Source organism: Malus sylvestris, chromosome 10 (genome assembly GCF_916048215.2).
Source record: "Malus sylvestris chromosome 10, drMalSylv7.2, whole genome shotgun sequence".
Classification (NCBI taxonomy): domain Eukaryota; kingdom Viridiplantae; phylum Streptophyta; class Magnoliopsida; order Rosales; family Rosaceae; genus Malus; species Malus sylvestris.
The window spans coordinates 20,497,471-20,522,261 of NC_062269.1; the positions used below are offsets into that span (position 1 = coordinate 20,497,471).

At 37.4% G+C, this 24,791-nt stretch overlaps 2 protein-coding genes across 3 annotated transcripts; one reads left to right on the forward strand and one right to left on the reverse strand.

The window, feature by feature from the left end:
- Positions 1 to 454: 454 nt before the first annotated feature.
- LOC126586967 (uncharacterized) lies at positions 455 to 2,668 on the reverse strand. The gene is made up of 4 exons (XM_050251927.1): positions 2,282 to 2,668; positions 1,586 to 1,809; positions 1,229 to 1,336; positions 455 to 694 (listed from the first exon to the last, which is right to left on the reverse strand). The coding sequence occupies exons 1-4, from the start codon at positions 2,493 to 2,495 to the stop codon at positions 572 to 574; spliced, it is 669 nt and encodes a 222-aa protein (XP_050107884.1). The 5' UTR covers positions 2,496 to 2,668; the 3' UTR covers positions 455 to 571.
- Positions 2,669 to 9,975: 7,307 nt separating this feature from the next.
- LOC126586964 (uncharacterized) lies at positions 9,976 to 14,093 on the forward strand. 2 transcript variants are annotated; one of them, XM_050251921.1, is made up of 2 exons: positions 9,976 to 11,265; positions 13,761 to 14,093. In XM_050251921.1, the coding sequence occupies exons 1-2, from the start codon at positions 9,999 to 10,001 to the stop codon at positions 13,784 to 13,786; spliced, it is 1,293 nt and encodes a 430-aa protein (XP_050107878.1). In that variant the 5' UTR covers positions 9,976 to 9,998; the 3' UTR covers positions 13,787 to 14,093. The 2 variants fall into 2 exon arrangements, with proteins under 2 accessions (XP_050107878.1, XP_050107877.1); XM_050251920.1 differs by lacking the exon at positions 13,761 to 14,093 and adding an exon at positions 11,823 to 12,356.
- The last annotated feature ends 10,698 nt before the right edge of the window (positions 14,094 to 24,791 follow it).

The window sequence follows — 24,791 nt, forward strand, 5'->3', positions numbered from 1 at the left end:
AACCTCTCCCTTTGGTGCTGTTGTCCACGAGGGTTCTTTTTATTCGACATGAAAGAAAGGACCAAAACGTTCAAACAATGGAATGCCTATCCATGCCAATGACCTCAACACGAGTCGCTTCGCTCACAGAGATGACTCAAATTCCAGCTGAAGAGTGAGCGACGGTGTGGCTGAGTTTGACGCTAACGGGTGCTTGAAACGATCCGGTGACAGTTTGCGGAGGTTTTCCCAAGAAATGCTCATGCAAAATAGATTTCTTACTTTCATAGGACAAGCATTCACATACCGCACCAGCATGCAGAAATTTAGGCTATTTTGTATACGTTGTTCATAACGAAACTTCAAGTGGGAAATTACTATAAATTAAAACCATCGTTCATAAAAATGTAAGGCATTGTTCAAGGGCATTAACCAGAACAGCATCGCATGCGATCATAGAGATTGGAGACAGAAATAAAAAGAAAACCAAGTTATTTATAAGTTTGAGATTTATACAGAGAAAGAATAAACAAGAGGCTCTAGTTGGCCGAAACCTGTATTTGGAGTCTAAGTTATGTGAAAGACTTGCGCTTCACTTTACACGCGGTGCTATTTGAGAAATCCTTTCATCTTCCAGAAGTTCGTACGGATCAATGTATTGGAGTGGTGATATCTGAGAACTGCTTCCGTCGTGGACAAAAGTTGATCCAAAGTACTGCCCAAGAAGATTGGAGGATCAGAATAAGTTCAATTAATATACATAGTTGAAATATGCGTTCCTATTTACACAGGTAATGATTTCACCTAACATGCATCTACCCTGAAGAAACTTAACGTTATATAAGAGCAGTTAGCAACGTGTTTTGTATACCAAACAGGGGAATAACTTGTCAGACGATAATTTTTGTCCTACACCTTAACAGCTTAAACTCCTGAGAATAATGGTAAACTACAAAAACATTAACTTAGTATCAGAATGAAGATTCTAAGTTTGAATCCTTACAACTGTCAATGCCATCTATACTGAATTCTACATGTTGAGCTCTTCGGTGATAAGGAAACGCTCCCTCACATCCTAACAACTTTATGTTTAGGGAATAATGGTACACTAACAAAAATTTAACAATAACGAAGCAAACTGCCTACTAAAGGTGAAGGATTGGCATTTGTAATAATACACATTCGGATGTCTGGATGGCAAGCAAGATTAAAATTAAGAACGAATTTAAGGCCAAGGAAGAGGGTTTACCAAGTAGAGAGCAGAGAAGAGTGCTACAGTTATGAGGATCAATGGCCAAAACCCCAAGAAGAATGTCCCTCCAATCGTCAGCAAGAGTCTGGCCCGAGGGATTAACCCCTGAAAACAGATGAAGAAGTTATGCACATAAATTTTTCGCAAGTTTATTGTCACATGCACAAAGCAAGACCATTTCAATAAATTAGGGAGGTGAATTGTGCTGAAGCTAAATACGTAGTTTTGACACTTGGTGCAACTCATCTCGAGGCCAAAGTTTCACATTAGATTGATTTTACAATCACCTAAAACAGCCACTTCCATAGAAAATTACAAGAAACAAAACCAGTAACGAAATAAAAGTGATTCAACCTCGAGGCCTTCGCTGTTCAATTGCATGGACCGCTCCCTTTGATTTGCTAGGCTTTTCTCAATTTCGGTTGAGACAGCATTTCTAGCTGAGAAACCTCTATCTTCATTCCTCATCTCATCATTCATTCCGTACTCGGTCCTCTCTCTTTCCTCAAGCAAAGAAGTGGGATTCATACCCCTCCTCCTTAATTCCTTCATAAACAGCGACTCAGGCGGCTCTTCACCTGAAACGTACACTTCAAACTCAGCAACATATAGATGCAAGTTGCAACCATTCCCTTTAAGTTGTAGTTATCTCCTCAGAAATACCATACAAATTCAATCTTTGTGCTTAATTTACCAGAATTAGTTTCCCAGTTTTAACTACCCAGTAATTAACCGACCTTTTCCTAAGTAAAATTAAAGTGACCATTAGTTTTTCACTTATAAACATTAAAAACATAGACAATATGAACTTCTTCATACAAAACAAAGAAACCCATATTTCAAACACAACTCCTTTGTATGCAACCGAGTTCGAATCTCCCTCCTCGCAGGTTAGATTAGCTTAAAGTAGAATATCGCTTGTATCAGAACAACTCCCCAAAATGTCAACAAACCCCAACTTTCACATGCTAAATAAGAACCAGAAAATAATTTAAAAGCAAAAAAAAAAAAAAAAAAGAAAAAAAAAAAAAAGAATTTTGAAGAGCCCACCATTGCTTTTGCTGTCAGATTCTTGAGCTTTGCAGCAGACCCCAAATCTCCTCCTATCTCTCAATAGATATCCAGACCCCCTGTATCCTGACAACCTGATTAAACATTTCCTGGACTGATTTTCCGAGAAAACCCGGCTGGATTTTCCGGGAAAATTCGACTGGGAAACTGGGATTGAAGAGAGAGGGGACTTCAACATTTGAATAGACGCCATTCTCAATGAAAAAATAATCTCATTTCACTTCGCTTCCGATGGCTAAAAGAAAGAAGAAGAAAAAGAAGTGATTGTTTTTTAGAACGAAGGCTTTGTGCAGAGAATCAGAGGTGAAGAAGCAAGTGGTGACAAGGTGTACGGGTGTATTTTAGCGGCAGAGAGGTGTTGGCGGCTAACTTGCGCGGGAAATGGCGTGGTTACGTGGTCTGCTAAGTGTGGCTGAAACTTGCGGCCAGAGAGAGACGTTATTCAACGTTCTATTTTTCCCCTTTGGTGTATTTATTCTTCTATTTGTTTTTTGGCCAATTTGGGGGAAATCAAGAGCAATGACGTTTTAATCAAATTAATACAGTAATTGTTATTTTTTGTATTGCAAAGCAATAACGTTAGTAAGTTAGACCACTAGTTATTAGAAGAAAGAAGAATAAGTGGAGATTGAACCTCTACTAGAGTATATAGGCTTGATTGTTTTCTACCATTGTGTCACTACGGTAAAGTGCTATATGTTATTAAATCTTAGGCTTTTTAGCTAAAGTGGTATATGAGATTTGCATAACACATAACTTTGGTCTCTGAGATTGAAAATCAATAGAAATGGTTTCTGAGATTGTCCACTATCCATTATTTTGGTCATTCTTTTAAAAAACTCCGTTAAGTGATTCCGGAGCTCATATTGGAAACTGAGATTTTCGGCCGGAAGTTTGGACAATTTTCAAAACTTTGTAACTCAATCGTTTCTTAACCAAATTCGACTCATAATATATCAAAATGAAGATAGAAAAGTGTAGAACAAGATTATACCTATTTGGAAACCCAATGGTTGCCGGCAATTTTCGGAAAATAGCTTGAAAGGTGTCTGGTCCATGGGAAAACTGGGAAACTCGCCAAAAACTGGGTAAACTTTAAACGTTTATAACTTCTTCAGTACTCAACGAAATCAAGTGATTCAAAAATGAAAATCATACTTCTCGATGAGACGAAGAGAATGGTACTCGACGGCTAACTCGCCGTGGTTTGGCTGGAAAACTGCTCGTAAATGGCTAACTCGAAGAGACCAAGACAACCACTTTTGAGCCGTTTTCCGGCCAAACCATGATGATTTAGCCATAAAAAAGGTACCATTCTCTTCGTATCGTCGAGAAGTATGATTTTCGGTTTTGAATCACTCGATTTTGTTGAGTATTGAAGAAGTTATGAACGTTTAAAACTTACCCAGGTTTCGGCGAGTTTTCCAATTTTTCTGTTGACCAGTCACCTTTCAGGTTATTTTCCACCCAAACCATGGCGGGTTAGCATTTAAGAAAGGTACTATTCTCTTTTTAATGTCAAGAAGTATGATTTTAATTTTTGAATCACTCGATTTCGTTGAGTATTGAAGAAGTTATGAAAGTTTAAAGTTTACCCAATTTCCGGTGAGTTTTCCAGTTTTCTTGTGGACCGGTTACCTTTTAGGCTGTTTTCTTGCCATCTCTGGCAACCATTGGGCTTCCAAATAGGTATAATCTTGTTCAACACTTTTCTATCTTCATTTTGATATATTATGGGTCGAATTTGGTTAAGAAACGATTGAGTTACGAAGCTTTGAAAATTGCCTAAACTTCCGGCCAAAAATCTTAGTTTCCGGTATGAGCTCCGGGACCACTTAATGGAGTTTTTAACGGAATGACCAAAATAATGGATGGTGGACAATCTCATAAACCATTTCTATTGATTTTCAATCTTAGGGACCAAAGTTATGTGTTATGCAAATCTCAAGGACCATTTTGACTAAAAAGCCTAAATCTTAATCTAGTTTGTTTATTTTTTGTTTTGTTTTCAATACAACTTTGTCAATGGTTGAATAGTCCACTTCGGGTAACGGAATATTCCTTCCGACGACAAAACATTCCATTTTCGGCATCAATTCGTGGTTGAGCACGACAGTCCAAGACGCCCATCAGGGATTTTTAGACACCAAATTGGGTTGTTTGAGCACCGTTTTTCCGTAATCTTTGTAATTTTTATTAACTTTCTAAGTAAAAGTTGTTTTACTAGAGGCATAAGAGTGGTCTGTGCCACAAGAGGAGTGGAAATTGGTTTACAAGAGACCAAGTCAAAATTTTAGTGAACATCATGAGCATACTTAAGTTGGTGAATATGAAGCCCAGTAAGGTCACGAGTAACTTGTAAACCCAAGAAATAACTGGGGGAGGGTGCAAATCCTTGATGTCAAACTGTTAACTCGCACCACCCACATGATTGTTGCCGGGCGAATTCTTTGTTATATCAAGGGCACCCTTGATTTCGGCATCACTTTGCACCCTCAACCTTCTTTCACATCCTTGTCCGCCTACTTCGATGCTGATTGGACGGGTGTGCTAAGACGACATGGCTTTGTTTTCTTCTTAGGAAGCTTGGTGTTCTTGTACTTTTTTTCTTCTTCAATTATGATAACTTGAGTGCCACCTACTTAGCTGCTAATCCCAGTCATCATGCTCGTATGCGCCATATTGAACCTAATTTTTCCTTCAATTATGAGTTACTTTGCTCCAAACTCATTCGATCAGACTCGTCCAGTTAATTATGGATTATTCTCCATCATTATTGTTAATTGTATATTATGTAAGTGATATTTGTAATTAGTGTATGATTCCTACCTTAATATTAATGTAACTATATATATATAATATATATTGTACTACTATTTACCCATTAATACAAGGAGTCATATTTCTACATAACCTTCTCTACTCGTTTATAAAAGAAAAATGATCTTGACGTGGAAAACAAATTGTATCATGTCCGAATAATATGCATAGGAGACACGAGAAAAAGTAGAGCATCAAATAACTGGATAAAGAAAAGTGAGACATACTTGGGAGAGAGGTTCCAATACTTTTTTAACAATGAAAGAAACATACCACTAAACTAATAGTTTGTTGAATATATTACTGTCTTGAAAATTGAAGAGTGGATAAATGAGAAATCTACAATTATTGAGTAAGATGATGTAATTGTTGTATCATAGGCACACCTACAATGATTTGTTTAATCTTATATAGTTTCATACTCATTAGAGGTCTTGGTAGATCAATCTCAAAACATAGTTTTCAGTTTCAAAAGTATGTATAATTGAGGCTCTAAGTATATTTGTTTAAGTAAGGCAAGACGCTGCCAGCTGCAAAGAATTTCATGAATCATGCTAGAAGCCCAAAAGAAACGGATCTGCTGAAAAATACTCTCTCAGGTGTGAAGTTTGTAGGCTTTCGGTTAGTAGAAAATGCACACTAGAAGCCAATAGGTGAGAATTATGCATCATTTTCTTTTGGAAGTTTATACAGTTACATGATATGATCCTACACGCCATAGATGCCGTGGATTTTGTTACATATTTGTGGTCCAATAAAATTGACAATTTAGGTCTGAATCTAGATTTTGTTTTGCAGCCACACAATCATAGAGGTGACATATATATATATATATGAATACTTTGGATGCGGTCCCTAACTATCAATGTTATTTGACTAAAACCTTTGTGATTTTTAGTTTTTGATCGAAATCCCTGACATTAATGAAATAATGCATTTCTATGTACGTTATTTTATTTTTAAACTAAAAATAAAATTTTTAGTTATTTATATTAATGAGATTTTAAATAAAACCCATAATTTATGGGATTAAAAATATTAAGGATAAATTATATTCTCCAATATATTATGTGTATATATGGGTACGTTCATAAAAAACTAACAAAAAAATTATTGTACCAAAACATGGGAACATTTTTCAAAAACACAAAAAAACAAAAAAAGATATTATTATTAAGCATTTCTTCTATTAAACTTGACATGGATACATTCTTAAATCAACAAAATAGAATGTACCCATATAAGTATAAAAAATGGATTATAGAAAAGATTGAATGAATTTTATATAAAAAATGGGTACATTTTATATTTAAAAAAAAGTGCATTTTTCATATAACAAATTGGTATATTTAAGAATGAGCACATATCATTTTTCATAAAAATTTAATGGGTACAAACTTATTCTAATTTTATTTTTTATATTTTGGAAATGTTTGAATTGAAATTAATTAGGAGTTTAATAAGGGTGTGAGTATTAAAACTCTAAATCAATTACTAATTTTTATTATAAAAATTATGTAACTTACATGTAATTCATTAATATATTAATGCTAGAGACTTTTGTGACAACCCGTCCCTATTTCTACGATTTTATAATTTTTAAAAGTGTGAATTGACGAAAATGCCCCTAGAGGTAGGGATTTTGACTTTCGTTGACTTAGAGAGATGTCTGACTTGTTCTTTTGGCGTATTTGCATAGTACACGATGATACAAACATGTATGCGCAAACGGAACTGAATTTGGAGTTACAACGAAGATTTTACAAACTACGAAGAGTGATGGGCGTTTTGGTAAATTCAAGTTACGGGAGATATTTTTCCGTATTTTCATTGGTGATTTTGAGTTGTGTGCCAAGTGGGGCACACAACCCATTTCTCCCTCTCTTCCGTGTCTCCCACTTTCTCGATCTCTCTCTCATTAGTCACTTTCCCTCTCTTTCTTCACACTTTATCTTTCTCTCACTTTTAACTCTCCCTCTCTCAGTGAAACTCGCCGGACCACAACCACCACTCTCCATGAAAAAATTCACTGCCACCATCATCGCATTCTTCCTTGTCTTGGACCCAGACCAAAACCTTGGAACCCCGACAGTGACGGAGGTCACTGCATTGTGTTCTTTCGACAAACCAACATTGGATTTTCGACAATTCCAACTAAGGTAAGCTTTGAAACCGATGACAATCATCTTAGATCACTATTTTGTACATGATTCTTGGTTTATTTGAGAGAAATGTCAAAGTTTTGGTACATATCAGTTCGGGAGAAACTCTCCTTAGTTTTCTAGTGGAAAACCCGACGGCTTCGAGCCATTTTTCGGCGAGATTCAGCCACGACCGAGGAAACCAATGGCACTATTCGAATCCTTGTTCCTCGATCTTCGTTTTGATATATTGGAAGGCTAGGTTTAGTTAAGATTTCGTGTGGTCTGAATTGGGTAGAATTCGGCGGTTGCAGTGGCAACCGGCCGGAGAAGAAGAAGAAAAAGAAAAAAAAAATCTAATCTTGATCCTTGGGCCTATGCCCAAACCCGGCCAAAAATCTAAAGGCCAAGGTCCTAGGCCGGCCCATTTCTGAGTTGGGCTTAGAATATTATTTGGAATATTCTTGGCATATTCCTTGCGTTGATTTTTCGGAATTTTTTTCTTTATTAGCCGTACGTTGTATGAAAACGTGTTTACATATTAGTACGTTATGTATTTACATAAATAATTTCGTTTCTGGGCGAAATGCATCGCAAGGACTCTCGATGCTACTGATCGGATCATATTTATATATATTTTTACTTCGAATTCACTCGTCTTTTCTTAGTTAGTTCCTTATATTTTTGAGCTATTTACGTTATTTTTGTGTTTATAGGATTTGTTATGCAAAGAAAATAAAAATAGAACAAGTGAAATTGTATGTAATAAATTCGTCAAACTGTCTGTGTAGATCATCTTTTAAATAAAATTAATTAAAAAAAAAAAATAATGATAAATCATGATGATGTTTGAAACATCATCATGATTCATGTTTTGTGGCAGGAAGAAAGGCAGAACAATGGAATAAAAATAGGAGGAAAGGGAGAGACTCACGGGGTTGAAAGGCAGAAAAGAAAGAAAACAGAAATAAATAGTGGGAGACAGCTATGGATCCAAGGAGCAGAAAGCTGCCTTAGGCAGCGAGAAAAACGGAAAGAAAAAAAAATAAAAGAGGTTGCTTTGAGCAGCGTGGGAAGACAGGTAGTGCGGAAGGAATAAAAAGAAGCAAAGCTGCCCTTGCAGCTGGGCAGCAGATACCGAAAGAAAAAAGTCAGAGAGCAGGTGGAAGCTGCCCTTGGCAGCGTGAGTGGGGGGAAACAGAGAGGCAGAGGAGAGCCTCGGCACGGAGAGAAACAGGGAGCTGCTGTGCAGCGACAGAGGAGGACAGAGAGTAGAGAGCAAACGGAGAGCAGAAAAACAAGAAGAAGAAAAATAGAGAGCTCACGCCACTGCTTGGCAAGGGAAAGAGGAAACCTCTGCACTCTCTTATTTCGGTTCTATTTTCCTAAACTCATGTTTAACTTTTGGTTTAATTTGAGAATAATGTGTAACTAATTTTATTTTGGCTAGAGGTTAATTCAAAGCCATGTATATATTTGTAATATGAATTGATTACCTTCAGTTGTGATTTCTGAGTTGTGATTTAATTTGCTTAACTGCTTGATTGATAACTTATTTTTGTATGTCGATTAAGAATGCATACTTAATTTACATGCATGAATTTGATGCTAGAATATAAGTGAATTTCACCTAATCGTTATGAACTTATATTCACAAGTAGTGAAGTTTGCTAGTCACAATCACGTTAAGTAAATTCTTGGCATAAGTTTCATGCAAATCATAGTTACGAATGCCTCGTCAATGCTTATAGTTTTCACAAAGTTTAATGATCTTTGATTGTATCTCTATTGTGCTTTTCACGTAGGGGACTTTTGAAGAATGTTTTGAATTGTTGTATGCGTTTTTCCGTCCAATTCAATAACTTAAGGAAAACTTGAAGATTAAAAAAGTGCTGTTCACGGTTAATCTGAAGTATTGAGATTTACAATTTATTGAAAGAACAACTGAAAATCAATTTAGGTTGCATATGTGTCATGTGTGGAGAAGAACCCTCTAGCTGGTCCGTCACCTATCCTTTCACCTTAATTTCATGCTTTTGTCAATTCTGTAATTTATTTAAGTTTAATTTACTTCTCGTCAAAACCAAACCCCCCCATTATTAAATTATATTATTTAGTTAGTTTTCATTGTTGTTAGTCTTTTAATTCAATTTCCGTCCATTTCAGTTCCTAGTGTCTAATTTGATTGTTTTCATTATTTTGAGTCATCCTAAGTGTGTTTCGAGTTATTAGAGTTTTTAGCCTAGTTTTGTGTCCTTGAGTCTTGTTTAATATTTTTAAATTAATTTAGAATAGATTAGCAATCCCTCCTAATCCCCGGCCTAGAACGATACCCTACTTACATCTATACTACAATTGTCAAAAAGAGGGTTTAATTTGTCTGCTTATATTTCGCATCAAATTTTGGCGCCGTTGCCGGGGATTAGCAACTTTGCTAATCCCTTTATTTTTATTTTTGTTTATGTTTATATTGGTGTTTGTGTATTTTACTTTTGATATTTGATTTATTTTTCTTTCTTTGATTTTAGGTACAAATGGAGCAAGACATGGCACTTGCGACCATTCAAGCTCAATTGGCACAGCTCACTGCTCAATTGACTCATAATGCCGAACGGACCACAATGCCTAGTGTCCCTACACTTGATGTGCCCTATGGGCAAGGATATCAAAGTCCTTAATTTTCTGCAAATGAAGATGTTTGGGGATATCAAGGCTATGATCAACCAAGCAACAACATGTTTTCCAACGCTTACAATTCGGCTTGGAGAGATCATTCAAATTATATGTGGGGGGAACCTCAACAATTCCAACAAAATGGATATTGGCAGCAAGAGGAGGAGTTCTATTCAAAACCTATGCAATATGCTCAATCAAACTCAGGTTCGTCAATAAATTATAATCAAATTCTTAATGAATTAAATTGTTTGGTGCAGGGCTCACAAAATCAAGCCAAGGAGGCTCAACAAGATGCATATTGGCAGCCATATGAGGAGTTCTACACCACACCTATACAGCCACCACAGCATCCCCCACAACAATTCCAATCAAATCAAAGTATGCCCGTGAATTATAATGAAATTCTTGAAGGACTAATTTCTTTGACGCAGGGTTCACAAAAAGAAGAACAATTGCCGCCATCAGAAGAGTTCTATCAGTGGCCATATGAACCGTCACAACCACCACAACAATCAACCCAAATCAATTCAGGTACGTCCTTGGATAATGATACACTTAATAAGTTACTCACCTCTTTGAATCAGGGAGTAGAAAATCAAAACCAGGAGATGCAAGACCGAGTCAAAAGAGTGGACGAATTGGATATGCAAGTTGGGCAGATTGTGGAATTCATGGCACATATTCGAGATCAAAGTGAACTTTCCAACTCAAACATTGCAAATTCAAAGGCAGAAAGTGAAATCGATGAAGCCATCACTTTGGAAGGTGACATGAAGGATGAAGCTGTCCCAGAACCATCCAAACACAGCCCGAACATGGATGAATTGCTGCTGCAAGCAGAAGAGGAGGAGGACGACCTGGGCAGTTTAGAAGAATTCTTGTTGCAAGCTCCTCAAATCCCTATGTCATCCAACTCAGGTGAGGAAGTTCTAAATTCACTTCATTCTAACATTATTCCACCGAATGTCCTTTGTCCTTGCAGGTTTTTGATTCCAAATATCAAAGAGAGTGAAAAAGACATTGTGGAAGCTCTTCCAAAGGTGCAAAGTGATATCCCAATTCTTGGTGCACCAAAACAAGTTCCCGATGGTATTGAAACGTTCAAAGAACCTTGCACACCAAGAAAAGGGATTCAAGAAAATGAAGTGGTTGAAGCATATCAAGAATACATCCAAGAGGCTGTGCATGAGACAATCAAGCCCAAAGCAGTTGAGTTTGATGACACGGGACAAGCCACAACCATCATAGTAAACCTGGCCAAGTTCAAAGTCCCGGAAATGTTCAAAGATGTGGTGTTTGTCATTGAGTTTGTGTCGGAAAAAGAAAGTAAGCCATCTTCTCCAATTTCAATTTTAATTTATACTAACATGTTTCTGATTTTGATGATTCAGGCACCCACTCTTGAATTTAAACCATTGCCGAATCATTTCAAGTATCACATCCCATTAAAAGATAAATTCCATGCTTTGGAGCCGAGTGGAGTTTAAAGGAAAGATTCGTCCGGCTAAAGACGTTAAATCAAGCGCTTCTTGGGAGGCAACCCAAGCATTCAACGAAGGGAGACTTTGGAATCGCTAACCAAATCAGATTTGCATTCTTACACCCTTATCTTTACTACTTTCATTTTGTTTTGTTCAGTTAGTTGTGTTATTTGGTTGATTTCTGTGAGTTTGTGTTATTTAGTTTAAGTGTGGGGGAAGGTTAAACAAAGTCTTTTTACATTGATTTAAAAAAAAAAGAAAAAAAACAAAAACAAAACAAAACACACCTAAAAATAAAAAAAAAAAAAATAAAAAAAAATAAAAAAAAAAAACAAAAAAAAAAAAACATAAAAGTAAAAATATTTTACAATGATGTGTAAACTAATAGCATTCATTGGTCAGGTGGTGCTTCAGTAGTCGGCGGAGCTTCAGCAGTCGGCGGAGCCACGGAAGGAGGAGGTATCGGAGGTTGATCAGTTGGAGCTTCATTACGCGGTGCCGCCCCAGAAGACGAAGGCAGATGCGGTTGGAACAAACCCACAAACCTCCGGTGATCAAGTAAAATCTGACCATCATTTTCCTGCAGCTGGTCAATTTTCCTCTTCATGTTTGTGGCATAATTGTGTGCAAGCTTGTGCAATTGTTTATTTTCATGCTTGAGTCCTTTAATCTCCTCTTTGAGACTCTGTATTTCAGCCACCAACGATTCAACGTGACGGGTGCGAGCAAATAGGCGTTGGGCCATGTTGGACACAGAACCCGCACACTGCACGCTAAGAGCCAGAGACTCCTTAACCGCCAATTCATCAGACCGTCTAGCGAGCAGTCTGTTATCTCTGGGGGTGACAAGGTTCCGGGCCACCACCGCAGCGGTCATGTCATTTTTCATCACCGAATCGCCAACGGTAAGGGGACCGGTAGGGGATATGAAGGATGGGCGCCATATGTTGTCTGGTGAAGGCGGAGCTGCCTCTTCACCAATGTTCAAGTCAAAACGACGATCGGAAGGGCCTGACATTTTTCAGAGGTGGTGAAGAAAGATGAGAGTCGGACTAATTAAGATTTTGGAAGTGCAAGAAGGGAGTGTTTACAGGAGAGAGCTCAAGTGTGTTGTGGAACAAAATTAACGCCTCTATAAAAAGAAGAAATCAAAGAGGCGCTCCTCAGTGAGGTGTCCTCTCGCAAATCGAAGAGTCGGGGCTCATTTCTCAAAAGTCGGATTCTTTTCTCAAAAGAGGCGTTTCATTTCTTAAAATTTGGGCTTGCTCAGAAACCACGAGCCGAACCCCGGATTTCAAAAGATCAATTTGTCCAGACGTGTCGTCACTCGTCACATGCAACTGGCAGCTTTGCGGAAATTACGGGCAGCTTTGTCAGAAAGCGCGTAATTTGTACTATTCATCCATCCACCGGCTGCCGACAATGAGTGAGGGAATAGTTCCGGTTGTGAAGAAAAGTCCTATAAGTATCTACCTTCGCCTTCCACAGCAAAGGCACACCCTCTCAGCACTTCTTCATCTCCGAGAATGTATTTCCAACACACCCTCTCAAGTCACTCTGTATTTTTCATCCCTTGGGATACCCCTGCAAACAACCCATCCAGAGCAAAAGTATTTCATATCATGAAGGTTGAAAGCAAGAGTATCTCATATCATGCTTTCTCCCTGTCCTTTTCCTTGTCTTTGTTTTACGACAAGGAGAAAGAGAGCAATTAGCCAGCATTTGGTATCAATCTTCCGATCTGGAGCCAACTGCCTGGAACCCCTTCCTGATTGCTTACCTAGCCTTACTCTCGAGTACTCATCTTCATCATTTTATGCTTTCTCTTCGTCTACCACATCTGCCTGGGGGACAGTAAGGGAAGTGAAAATGATATCTCGAAGCATGTGGAGACAATTCAGCTAGGGACAAGGAGAAAGAAAGCAAGAGGTGGGCACTTGGAAAGATTGAAGAAAGAAACAGACCAACACCTTTACCTCGTGCCCGCCCGTCGTGCAGAAGAAACAAGCAGAGAAGAATGCAGCTTGCACAATCAACCCAGCATAAGGAGTCTGAGTTGAAGAACTAGAGAAGCTGCCACATCTGCTTGGAGAACAAATAAGGAACTGCAACATCACCAAAGAGCAAAGCTCCGCCGTACAATATCATCAAATCATCACTTGCAAGTAAAAAGCTAAGTGTCACCCCGTTCAAGAGGAAAGCTGTGGAAAGTCGACAAGCACGACCAATGATCACTTATTAGTTTTATTCATTGTCTTTTATCGTGATTTTCAATTTTTCGTTTGCAATTTTTTTACATTTTCTTGCGTTACTTAACTGAATTATTTCTTTTCTTTGCAGGAACTTTTGGTTATTTCCACCCTTGAAGTTGATTGCAGAATTTTAGCTTGGGGGGTCATCCCTTGGTTTTACTGCAAACTAGGGAAGTTTTCAGTCCAATTGCTTTATTTTGTTTCTTATTATTTATTTATTTTATTTTTATTTGCATTATAGTGTTTTCTGACATTGGGGACAATGTCCAGTTTAAGTTTGGGGGTAAAGAGTATAAAAAAAATGACCAAATTGAAATTTTTTTGTACCTTCAACTACGAACGGGTTTCATTTGTTTCCGTGTTGTTGCTATTTGTTTTCTTAATTAGTTTTGTTTTCTTTAAAAAAAAAAAAAATTTAAAAAAAAAAAAAAATCCAAAAATATTGTCTTGTTTCCCTTATTGTTATGAATTAGATTTTTGTTAGTTTCCCGACCCAATGATATAATTGGATCAAATTTGAACCATGATCATCAAGAACTTAGTTAACATGTGTTTTGTGAAATTCCTAATTCTCTTGTTAGTTTTGTACATGTTTGACCATCTTTGAAAAACCAAATGCACATAGCCTTGTTAATGTGAAACTAAAGTATGACTTAAAGCTTCATATGTGAATTTAGTGACCATATACATCCTATGTGAGTTTTTGAGCCGATTGAAAGTGTGTGCATTTTTCATACACTCCTATTCTTTCATGTGTGATGAACTTATGTGAGATACATCTCTAGAACTTGCGTAACGATCTTTCGAAATGCTTGTCATTTATTGCATGAACTTGGAAATGATAGAGGCATTAGGTTTACCACTATGGCCCAAATAACCATGTTTCCCAAAGAAAAATGATATCATTAGATTGCCAATTTGAGCCGTGTATGTTGAGCCTTTTATTTCTTATCACCAGATATGTCTACCCTTATACCTGAAACATTTTTCCTTACCCTTTCCAAGCGAGCAATGCGAGATTGTCTTATGAGAAACGTTTATGAAGTACTTTGAAGGTGTTTGGCAAAAGAATAAGTGTGGGGGTATTTCATGTTTGTATTAAAAAAAAAATTAAAAAAAAAAAAAAAAAAGAAAAGAAAAGAAAAAGAAAGATTGTACACAAAGAAAATAAAAAGTTGTTCAAATTTCAGTTTAAGGGTGTGGTTGGAGGTGCTAAAAGAATCGTTGGAAAGGTTGAGTTCTTATAAATCTAAAGAAAAGAATTGCTTGCAATGTAGCTTGGAACTTGTGTTTACATATTCTTTCATTTCAATAACCCTCTCCCTAAACCTCATTACATCCAATAAAAGTCCTCTTGATTTAAGTTTTGCAATTATGACTGTGGAGAAGTGATCTTTATGCAAGCTTATGGTAGAAATTTCATATTTGATTCTTTGAGCGAAACACATTAAAACTAAACACATGTGTGATTGAGTGTATATCCCGTGAGAAGGTTGCTAGTTTGCATATGATGATTTTAAAAATAAAAACTTGAAATTGCATTAGCATGGCTATCTCACACACTACACTTCAAGGATGATTTAAAGATTACTGCTAATATTTGAATAAGGAAGATGAACTTGGATTAGTTCCTTGATGCTAGCTATGGTTCTTAATGATTTGTTTTCTTGAATGAAATTCTATGAGGGTCACATAGAGGGAAGCTAATGTTTTTCTTGTTACTTCTTGTTCTTGTTTTCTTTGTTTTGCTCGAGGACTAGCAAAAGTTAAGTGTGGGGGTATTTGATCGGATCATATTTATATATATTTTTACTTCGAATTCACTCGTCTTTTCTTAGTTAGTTCCTTATATTTTTGAGCTATTTACGTTATTTTTGTGTTTATAGGATTTGTTATGCAAAGAAAATAAAAATAGAACAAGTGAAATTGTATGTAATAAATTCGTCAAACTGTCCGTGTAGATCATCTTTTAAATAAAATTAATTAAAAAAAAAAAATAATGATAAATCATGATGATGTTTGAAACATCATCATGATTCATGTTTTGTGGCAGGAAGAAAGGCAGAACAATGGAATAAAAATAGGAGGAAAGGGAGAGACTCACGGGGTTGAAAGGCAGAAAAGAAAGAAAACAGAAATAAATAGTGGGAGACAGCTATGGATCCAAGGAGCAGAAAGCTGCCTTAGGCAGCGAGAAAAACGGAAAGAAAAAAAAATAAAAGAGGTTGCTTTGAGCAGCGTGGGAAGACAGGTAGTGCGGAAGGAATAAAAAGAAGCAAAGCTGCCCTTGCAGCTGGGTAGCAGATACCGAAAGAAAAAAGTCAGAGAGCAGGTGGAAGCTGCCCTTGGCAGCGTGAGTGGGGGGAAACAGAGAGGCAGATGAGAGCCTCGGCACGGAGAGAAACAGGGAGCTGCTGTGCAGCGACAGAGGAGGACAGAGAGCAAAGAGCAAACGGAGAGCAGAAAAACAAGAAGAAGAAAAATAGAGAGCTCACGCCACTGCTTGGCAAGGGAAAGAGGAAACCTCTGCACTCTCTTATTTCGGTTCTATTTTCCTAAACTCATGTTTAACTTTTGGTTTAATTTGAGAATAATGTGTAACTAATTTTATTTTGGCTAGAGGTTAATTCAAAGCCATGTATATATTTGTAATATGAATTGATTACCTTCAGTTGTGATTTCTGAGTTGTGATTTAATTTGCTTAACTGCTTGATTGATAATTTATTTTTGTATGTCGATTAAGAATGCATACTTAATTTACATGCATGAATTTGATGCTAGAATATAAGTGAACTTCACCTAATCGTTATGAACTTATATTCACAAGTAGTGAAGGTTGCTAGTCACAATCACGTTAAGTAAATTCTTGGCATAAGTTTCATGCAAATCATAGTTACGAATGCCTCGTCAATGCTTATAGTTTTGACAAAGTTTAATGATCTTTGATTGTATCTCTATTGTGCTTTTCACGTAGGGGACTTTTGAAGAATGTTTTGAATTGTTGTATGCGTTTTTCCGTCCAATTCAATAACTTAAGGAAAACTTGAAGATTAAAAAAGTGCTGTTCACGGTTAATCTGAAGTATTGAGATTTACAATTTATTGAAAGAACAACTGAAAATCAATTTAGGTTGCATATGTGTCATGTGTGGAGAAGAACCCTCTAGCTAGTCCGCCACCTATCCTTTCACCTTAATTTCATGCTTTTGTCAATTTTGTAATTTATTTAAGTTTAATTTACTTCTCGTCAAAACCAAACCCCCCCATTATTAAATTATATTATTTAGTTAGTTTTCATTGTTGGTAGTCTTTTAATTCAATTTCCGTCCATTTCAGTTCCTAGTGTCTAATTTGATTGTTTTCATTATTTTGAGTCATCCTAAGTGTGTTTCGAGTTATTAGAGTTTTTAGCCTAGTTTTGTGTCCTTGAGTCTTGTTTAATATTTTTAAATTAATTTAGAATAGATTAGCAATCCCTCCTAATCCCCGGCCTAGAACGATACCCTACTTACATCTATACTACAATTGTCAAAAAGAGGGTTTAATTTGTCTGCTTATATTTCGCATCAGCTACGAGGCAGATTCGACTCGATGACATGATCTGTGAGTGGGTCTTTTCTTTCATATAGTGTATGTATATATTGGCTAGTTTCCACATATATACTTATCAATCAATTTTCTAAGTGATTGCCATAATTAAATTAACGTTTATAAGAAATGTCTTATTGTTGGAAATTTATGAAATAATCCTACATGATGCACATGTAAGCTTACTATAATGGGATGCCTTAGTTATATTTATGTTCATGAATAATGTGATGTCGACTAGAATTATCGAATCACTATGGTATGATTATATTTGTGTTATTTGCTCATCGTTATTGTACCGGTGTTAGTACTCGCTTGGGTCAGGGCCATGCTTCACGTGTATGTTGACATCACACCGCATGCTCACCTTGGATCCATTGTAGGTGCCAGTCCTATCGTACAGGTTGCAAAAGGCAACTCTAACTCGTATGTGATGCGCCTAGCGCCAGTCTTCACGTGATTGTAGTACTATAGCGTATATCATTATTAAACCCAATCATGTTCATGTTAGAATAACTCTGCATGAACTCGTGTGTCAGCATGTGTCGATGAGCACTTGTTATGATATGTTTACTTATGTGAGATTTTGTGAATTCGGAAGTCATGTGCTTATTTACGAAATATTATGCCGTATTGAACTCTTGAGATATTGCAGGCTACGATAAGTATTTTCATACTATACGTAGTATGTATATTTTGGAAACTATACTTGTTTTACGGCGAGGGGTTATAATATTTTCAGAAAGGTTTTTATAAAACTTTAGTTCTAGGCCCACTCACCCTTATTTTTTGCCATTCCAGGTTTTAGCAGTTGAACTTTTGTATCAACGAGGATTCTTGGCAAATCTCGGTATAGGTGGCTACCTTTGAGGGTATAATCCTTACCCTCTCTTACTGTACTTTACTTATGCTCTGTCATCACGTGTGAAATGAGTTCATTCCCGCTCACTAGCGCACTCTTAAAATTAGGCACTTTTAGGTTTAAATTTATTCACATTTTCCACATCACTACACTTTATGGCTTCGTCACCCTCCGAGTGTTGGCTAGCACAGCTCAATTCGGAGTCCAAGTGGACATTTCGGGTCGGGGAGTGTCAGTTTGATCAAAATCTAAAAACTAATAAGGTCTTAGTCAATGAACATTAGAAACGAGGGACCGAATACTAATTATATATATATGGGGTGTGATATCCACACATTCCTTTTTACTTCTCACACATCCTTTTAATTTTCGGTCATTGGATCAGATGAATTGAAGAAGATCAACGGACAGAAATTAACAAATGGTGCGTGAAAAGTAAAAAGAGTTGTGTGGATAGCACACCCCTATATATATATATATAGAGAGAGAGAGAGAGAGGGGGGGGGGGGGGAGAACCCTAAGGTATTATCAATGTCCTCAACTGTAAATTCACGCTGGACTGTTAACTTGCTTACGAAACAAATATTTCACATTTGCTATATCATGTCGGGGAAATTTTATTTTTATTTATTTTACTATTGGTAGCTAGTGAATTGAGATTTGTTGTCACTTACTTTTGAATTTGATATAAAAAATAAAAGAGATACTTTGAATGCGGTCCCTAATCCTTAACATTCTTTGATTAAAACCTTAATGGTATTCAAAGTTTGATCAAAGTCCTTTGACTTTGTACACCTCATTATATTACTATTAATATTTATATTTGTATAGTTTTGACATTAATTGTTTGATATTTTATGAGATTTATAATCCTATAAATTTAAAATCCCTCATTATAATACTATTAGAAACGGTTACAATAAAAGAATTCAAACATTTTGATTGAATAAATGGATAAAAACTATGTAAAAATAAGAAATAATAAATGGCAAAATAATGTATACATAGTGTTAAAAAAATTGGTACATTTTACAAAAAAAAAAATTGGTACATTTCACATATAACAAAGTGGTACATTAATAAAGAAGAATTGGTACATTATAAATAAATTAGGGTACATATAAAAGATTAAAAAATTATGAGTACAAATGAATTTTTAAAAAATATAGGCCCTAAAAGAAATTAATACATGGGTACAAAATAAAACTAAAAAGAAAATACTACAAATTAAAAAAAATGTTGCAAATTAAAAGTGGGTACAAACTAAAAATATAAATATATGATACAAAGTTTAGGCATAAAACATAAATATACCATATGTAATTTGTTGATGCACAAAATCAGTGAGCACTTTGGTACAACAGAAAGTGTTAAGTTTGTGACCTTCGCTAGATTGCTCCGGTCACTAGTGTGGATAAGTATGTAAATGGATAGGACAAGGAAGTAAACACAAGATGTACGTGGTTCACCCAGATTGGCTACGTCCACAGAGTAGAGGAGTTCTCATTAATTATGAAGGGTTTACACAAGTACATAGGTTCAAGCTATCCTTTAGTGAGTACTAGTGAATGATTTAGTACAAATGACATTAGGAAATATTGTGAGAGAATGATCTCTATTTATAGAAGAGAGTTTCTAGTTTCATTCTGACATTGACACGTGTCGTGTTGTGATTGGCTTCTGATGTTGACACGTGTTGCGCTATGATTGGCTTTTGATGTCAACACGTGTCACGCTGTGATTGGCCTCCTGGTTGGAGGGAAACTCTTCTGGGTCCTTGACGGTATAACGTTGACTGGTGCTCAGTAGTTTCGGGATTGGTCAAGTATGGTACAAACAATGCTCCCCTAAGTTCCTGAGTGAGGGAAGCTCCTCGGTTGGGGACTTGCAAGATCCAAGCCATTGAGTAATCATGAAACTTCTAAGTACCGAAGTGTGGTATCATTTTCACTTGCCTTATCTATCTCATATGTAGATGTGGCATCTTCTCTGGAAGTACTTTTCCTCCATCTAGGGGTGGTATCTTTAATCGATGAAGATGCACAAGGTAATGTATCAATTTCACTTGAAGCTTACTTGTAGTTTTGGGCTTGGTCAAATGCGATACAAACCCTATAGTAGGAGTCCCCCAAGTTGCCGAGCTAGGAGATTTGCCAAAGGAGGTAACAAACAAGGTAAGCAATCAGACTTCCAAGCAAGCAACCTGGATCGGAGGTTCGACTTTGGCTTCTGGTTGATTGTTCTCCTTTTCCTTGTGTCGTAAACAACAACAAGGATAAGGAGAAGCAAATGGAGAAGAGATGATATGAGATACTTTTGCTTTTGAAGAAGTAACTTTCCACAGGCTTATTCTTGAACTGGGCTGGAGGGTTTTCTAGTTTCTTCCAGAGTATAAGGTCGACTCAAGAATTTGAGGGTCAAAACAAGTCCATCAAATCTAGAGTATGTTCGACCATAATGATATGGGATACTTTTGTTGTCGACAAAGTAGTGGGTGTGGTATGGCGAAGCTTTACTCTTTGGCGATGGTGTCAGCGAAAGGTTGTTGAAGCTTATCGAGTTCTTCGGATAGGGCAGCGATGCTGGGTTTGGATTTGATTTAGACTCTTCTGTCTGGGTTGTGTGGTTCTGCAAGAAGGGCATCGTGCTGTAGTGATCTGTTCCAACTCATCATTGATCATTCTGCTTCAATCTCTTACAACATTTGTCCCCGATGCAGGAGTGGAATGCAACATTTGCATTTAAATGGTCATTCAGAGTACTACTTCTCAGCGACTCATCCATGAGTGGCAGCTTCAGTGTAAAGCGTCAATATCGTATCAACTATTCTGAGGTATTTCCCGAAGGACTTCGTGACCTTGACAACAGTTGAGGATGAGTACTCGAGAGCAATGTTAGGCAAACAACCATGCAAAGATTCCAGGTAATCAGTTCCAGATCGGAAGTTTGATTTCAGGTTCCGACTGATTGCGTTTTTTCTCATTGTCTTGTAGGTAAGAGCAAGGGCAAAGGAAAAGACAGGGAAAAAGCATGATATGGGATACTCTTGCTTTTAACCCTGATGATATGAGATACTCTTGCTCAGGTGTGGCTTGTTTGCAAAGGTATTATCAGGGGGAAAAGAAGCTGAGTATTTCGAGAGACTCTGCTGAGAGTGCCCTCTCGGATGTGAAGAAAAGTTGAGCATTTTTTTTATTTGTAGGTCTGCCTGGCTGTGGAGGATAAAGGTTGACATATATAGGAATTGTCCCAACAGCGAGTGGTAACGCTGTTCCTTTACCCTTCCGGTCATAGCAATGTAGTGTGAGCTGCAAGATTCACGTGTTTTAACTTTGTCAGAGCACTTTGAAAAAGTAGTATGTGGTATCTGAAAAGCTGATGTTGCGTGTGAAGATTGCAGACAAGCTTTATCCAAGGAAATCTAGCTCTCGAAGTTCGGAGAGCGGTGCCTCTTCTATTTTCAAACAAGCAATCTTGTTGGGGATTTGGCTCTCGAGATCCGGAGAACGGTGTCTCTTCGATTTTTGAGAAAGCAATCCTGTTGGGAGTTTGGCTCTTGAGATTCGGAGAGCGGTGCCTCTTCGATTTTTGAGAAAGCAATCCTGTTAGGAGTCTGGCTTTTGAGATTCGAAGAGCAGTGCCTCTTCGATTTTTGAGAAAGTAATCCTGTTGGGAGTCTGGCTCTCGAGATTCGGAGAGCGGTGCCTCTTCGATTTTTGAGCAAGCAATCTTGTTGGGAGTGTTTTCTCGAATGTGAGTAAAGGTTGGGCATTTTTGCCAGTCTGCCTTGCCATGGAGCACGGAGGTTAACACCATAGGGACTTTCCAGTTATCAAGCAGTGGTGCTGTTTCTTTACCTTTGTGGGTAATAGTAGGGTAAAATTTATGTGTTTAAACTTTGTCAGAGATCTTTGGTAAAGTTATTTGTGGTACCTGCTGATGTTGCATGTGGAAAGTGGTGCCTCTTTGAAATTCAGAAAGTGGAGCCTCTTCGATTTTTGAACCAACGACCCTGTTGCCCTTTCTTTTATAAGGGCACCAATTATGTGCAAGAAGTACATTCAGAGAGTTATTTCTTGTAGGAATTTTCCCCTTACTTCAGAGATTTATTGCACCTCATTTCTCCTTCATCATTTATGAGAATGTCTGGCCCATCCGACCGTCGTTTTGACTTGAACTTTGGTGAAGAGGCAGCCATGCCTTCTCAAGACAACATATGACGCTCATCCTTCTAATCCCTTACTGGTCCTCTTATCGTTGGGGACTCTGTGATGAAGAATGATATGACCATTACGGTGGTGGTCAGGAACCTTCTCACTCCCAAAGATAACAGACTACTTTCCAAACGGTCTGATGAATTAGTTGTTAAGGATTCTTTGGCTCTCAGTATTTAGTGTGCAGGTTCTGTGTCTAATATGGCCCAACGCCTATTTGCTCGAACTCGCCAAGTTGAATCATTGGCGGCTGAAGTGATAAGTCTCAAACAAGAGATTAGATGGCTCAAACATGAGAATAAACAGTTGCACAGGCTCGCACATGACTATGCTACAAACATGAAGTGGAAGCTCGACCAGCTGCAGGAATCTGATGGTCAGATTTTACTTGATCATCAGAGGGTTGTGGGTTTGTTCCAAAGGCATTTATTGCCTTCGTCTTCTGGGGCTGTACCACGTAATGAAGCTCCAAATGATCAACCTCAGGTGCCTCCTCCTTCTGGGGTTTTACCCAGTACTAAGGCTCCGAATGATCACCCTTCGGTGCCTTCTCTTTCTGGGGCTCTGCCGACTGCTGAGACTTCTCCTGAGCAATCTTTGTGAAGGCTCCCTCTTGTTTGTTTATTTTGATTCATTGATAGGAGAATATTTATGCGACTTATTTGGCTTGTTCTCGTGCATTTACGTTGTGTTTCCTTAGTTATTTTAGTGTTTAAAGTCACTTTTGTGTGTTTTCAGATTCCAAAGCCGAAGTGTGCAAAATGATGTAATTTGGAGCCTTTTGGAGCAAAAGGAATGGATGAATTGAAGACTTGAAGAAATTAGGATTTGTAATCAACGAAGGATTCCTAATTGAAGATGGATTCCTAATCACATGAGGATTCCTAGAAGAACAAGGATTCCTACTCCAACAAGGATTCCTACTTTTAGTAGGAAAGTTAAGCCAAGGTTTCCTATTTTGGTTTGACCTTTCCTAATTCTAAAAGTACTCATGTTCCAGCCACTTTGAGGACTACATATGCATTTGAGGACACAAAACAAAGGCCCTAGAACTCTTAGGGACCTTTGCCGCACCTTTCCCAATCCCCCATCCCCTTGCCGTGCAAGGGATCCCTTTTTCCATTAGTTTTAGGACACTTAGACCTTTCCTAAAACCTTTGCCGCACCTTGTGAAGGTTCCTTGCCCTTTCCTCTTCCTTGCCGTGCAAGGGAGATGGTTCTTTCCTGATTTTATGCATTAAGACACATTCCTAATGTGTTTCAAGGTGTTGCCGCATATCCCTTGACTTTCCCTTAAGTTTCTGATTTGATTTTCCTATTTCTAGAAGCTTTTGACTTAATTTCTGTTGACCAAAATAGTCTAGGGTTTTTAATTTCCTAATCCCTTTAAATAAACATCCTTGTGCAGCCACAAACATCCCCATTCATCCAGAAACTCACCATTCACGCCAGAAACTGAACTCCATCTTCAACAGCCCCATTCCTTCACCATTCACCATATTTTCTAACCCAAAACCACCCTAGCCGCACCACCCATCAACCCTAAACACTTCCATACGTCCTCCATCCATTCTACATCATTCAATAACCCAAGAACCTGCCCATAGTCCTTGTGCCGCAACAAAGGAGAGGAAGAAGAAGTACTGGAAGTTTCTAGCCGTTCAACATCGAATCGTTGGAATACTTAGGTGTTCTCTTTCTTATATTTACAATGTATAAATCTGTTTTCCTTTGTTTTGTGAACATGAGGAACTAAGCCTTTTGGCTAGGGGGTTATTCAATACCATGATTATGCTTGCAAGATGAATTGATTACGTCTAATTGTTATTTCATGAATTGTGAATGCAATTTGCTTAACCGTTTGATTGATGACTTATTTTTGTGTGTTAATTAAGATGGCCAACTTAGTTTTCATGCAGGAATTTGAAGCTAAAACATAAGGAAGTTTCACCTAATAGTTACAACTTTATGTTTGCAAGTAGTGGAGGTCGCTTATAAACGATCGTGTTAAGTGAATTCTTGACAAACGTTTCATGCTTTTCATAGTAACAATTGCCTTGTCAATGCTTATAGTTTTCATGAAGCTTAATGATCTTTGATTGTATCTTTATTGTGCTTTTCACGTAAGGAACTTTTAGAGAATGTTTGAGTTGTTGCATGTGCATTCCCATCCAATTGAATAACGTAAGGAAGACTTGAAGGTTAAAAAAGTGCTATCACAGTTAACCTAGGGCATTGAGATTCATAATTCATTGAAAGAAACAATTGGAAATCAAAGTTGAATGCAAGTGTATCATGTGTGGAGAAGAACCCTCTAGTTGATCTATCACTCATCAATTTACTTAACTTTGTCTTAAAATCTGTTTACTTTGTTCTTGCTTTGTCTTAATTAATTTCGTCCAAAATCAACCCCACTTTATCTCTTTGAGTCATATTACTTAGAAGTTGTCTTAGA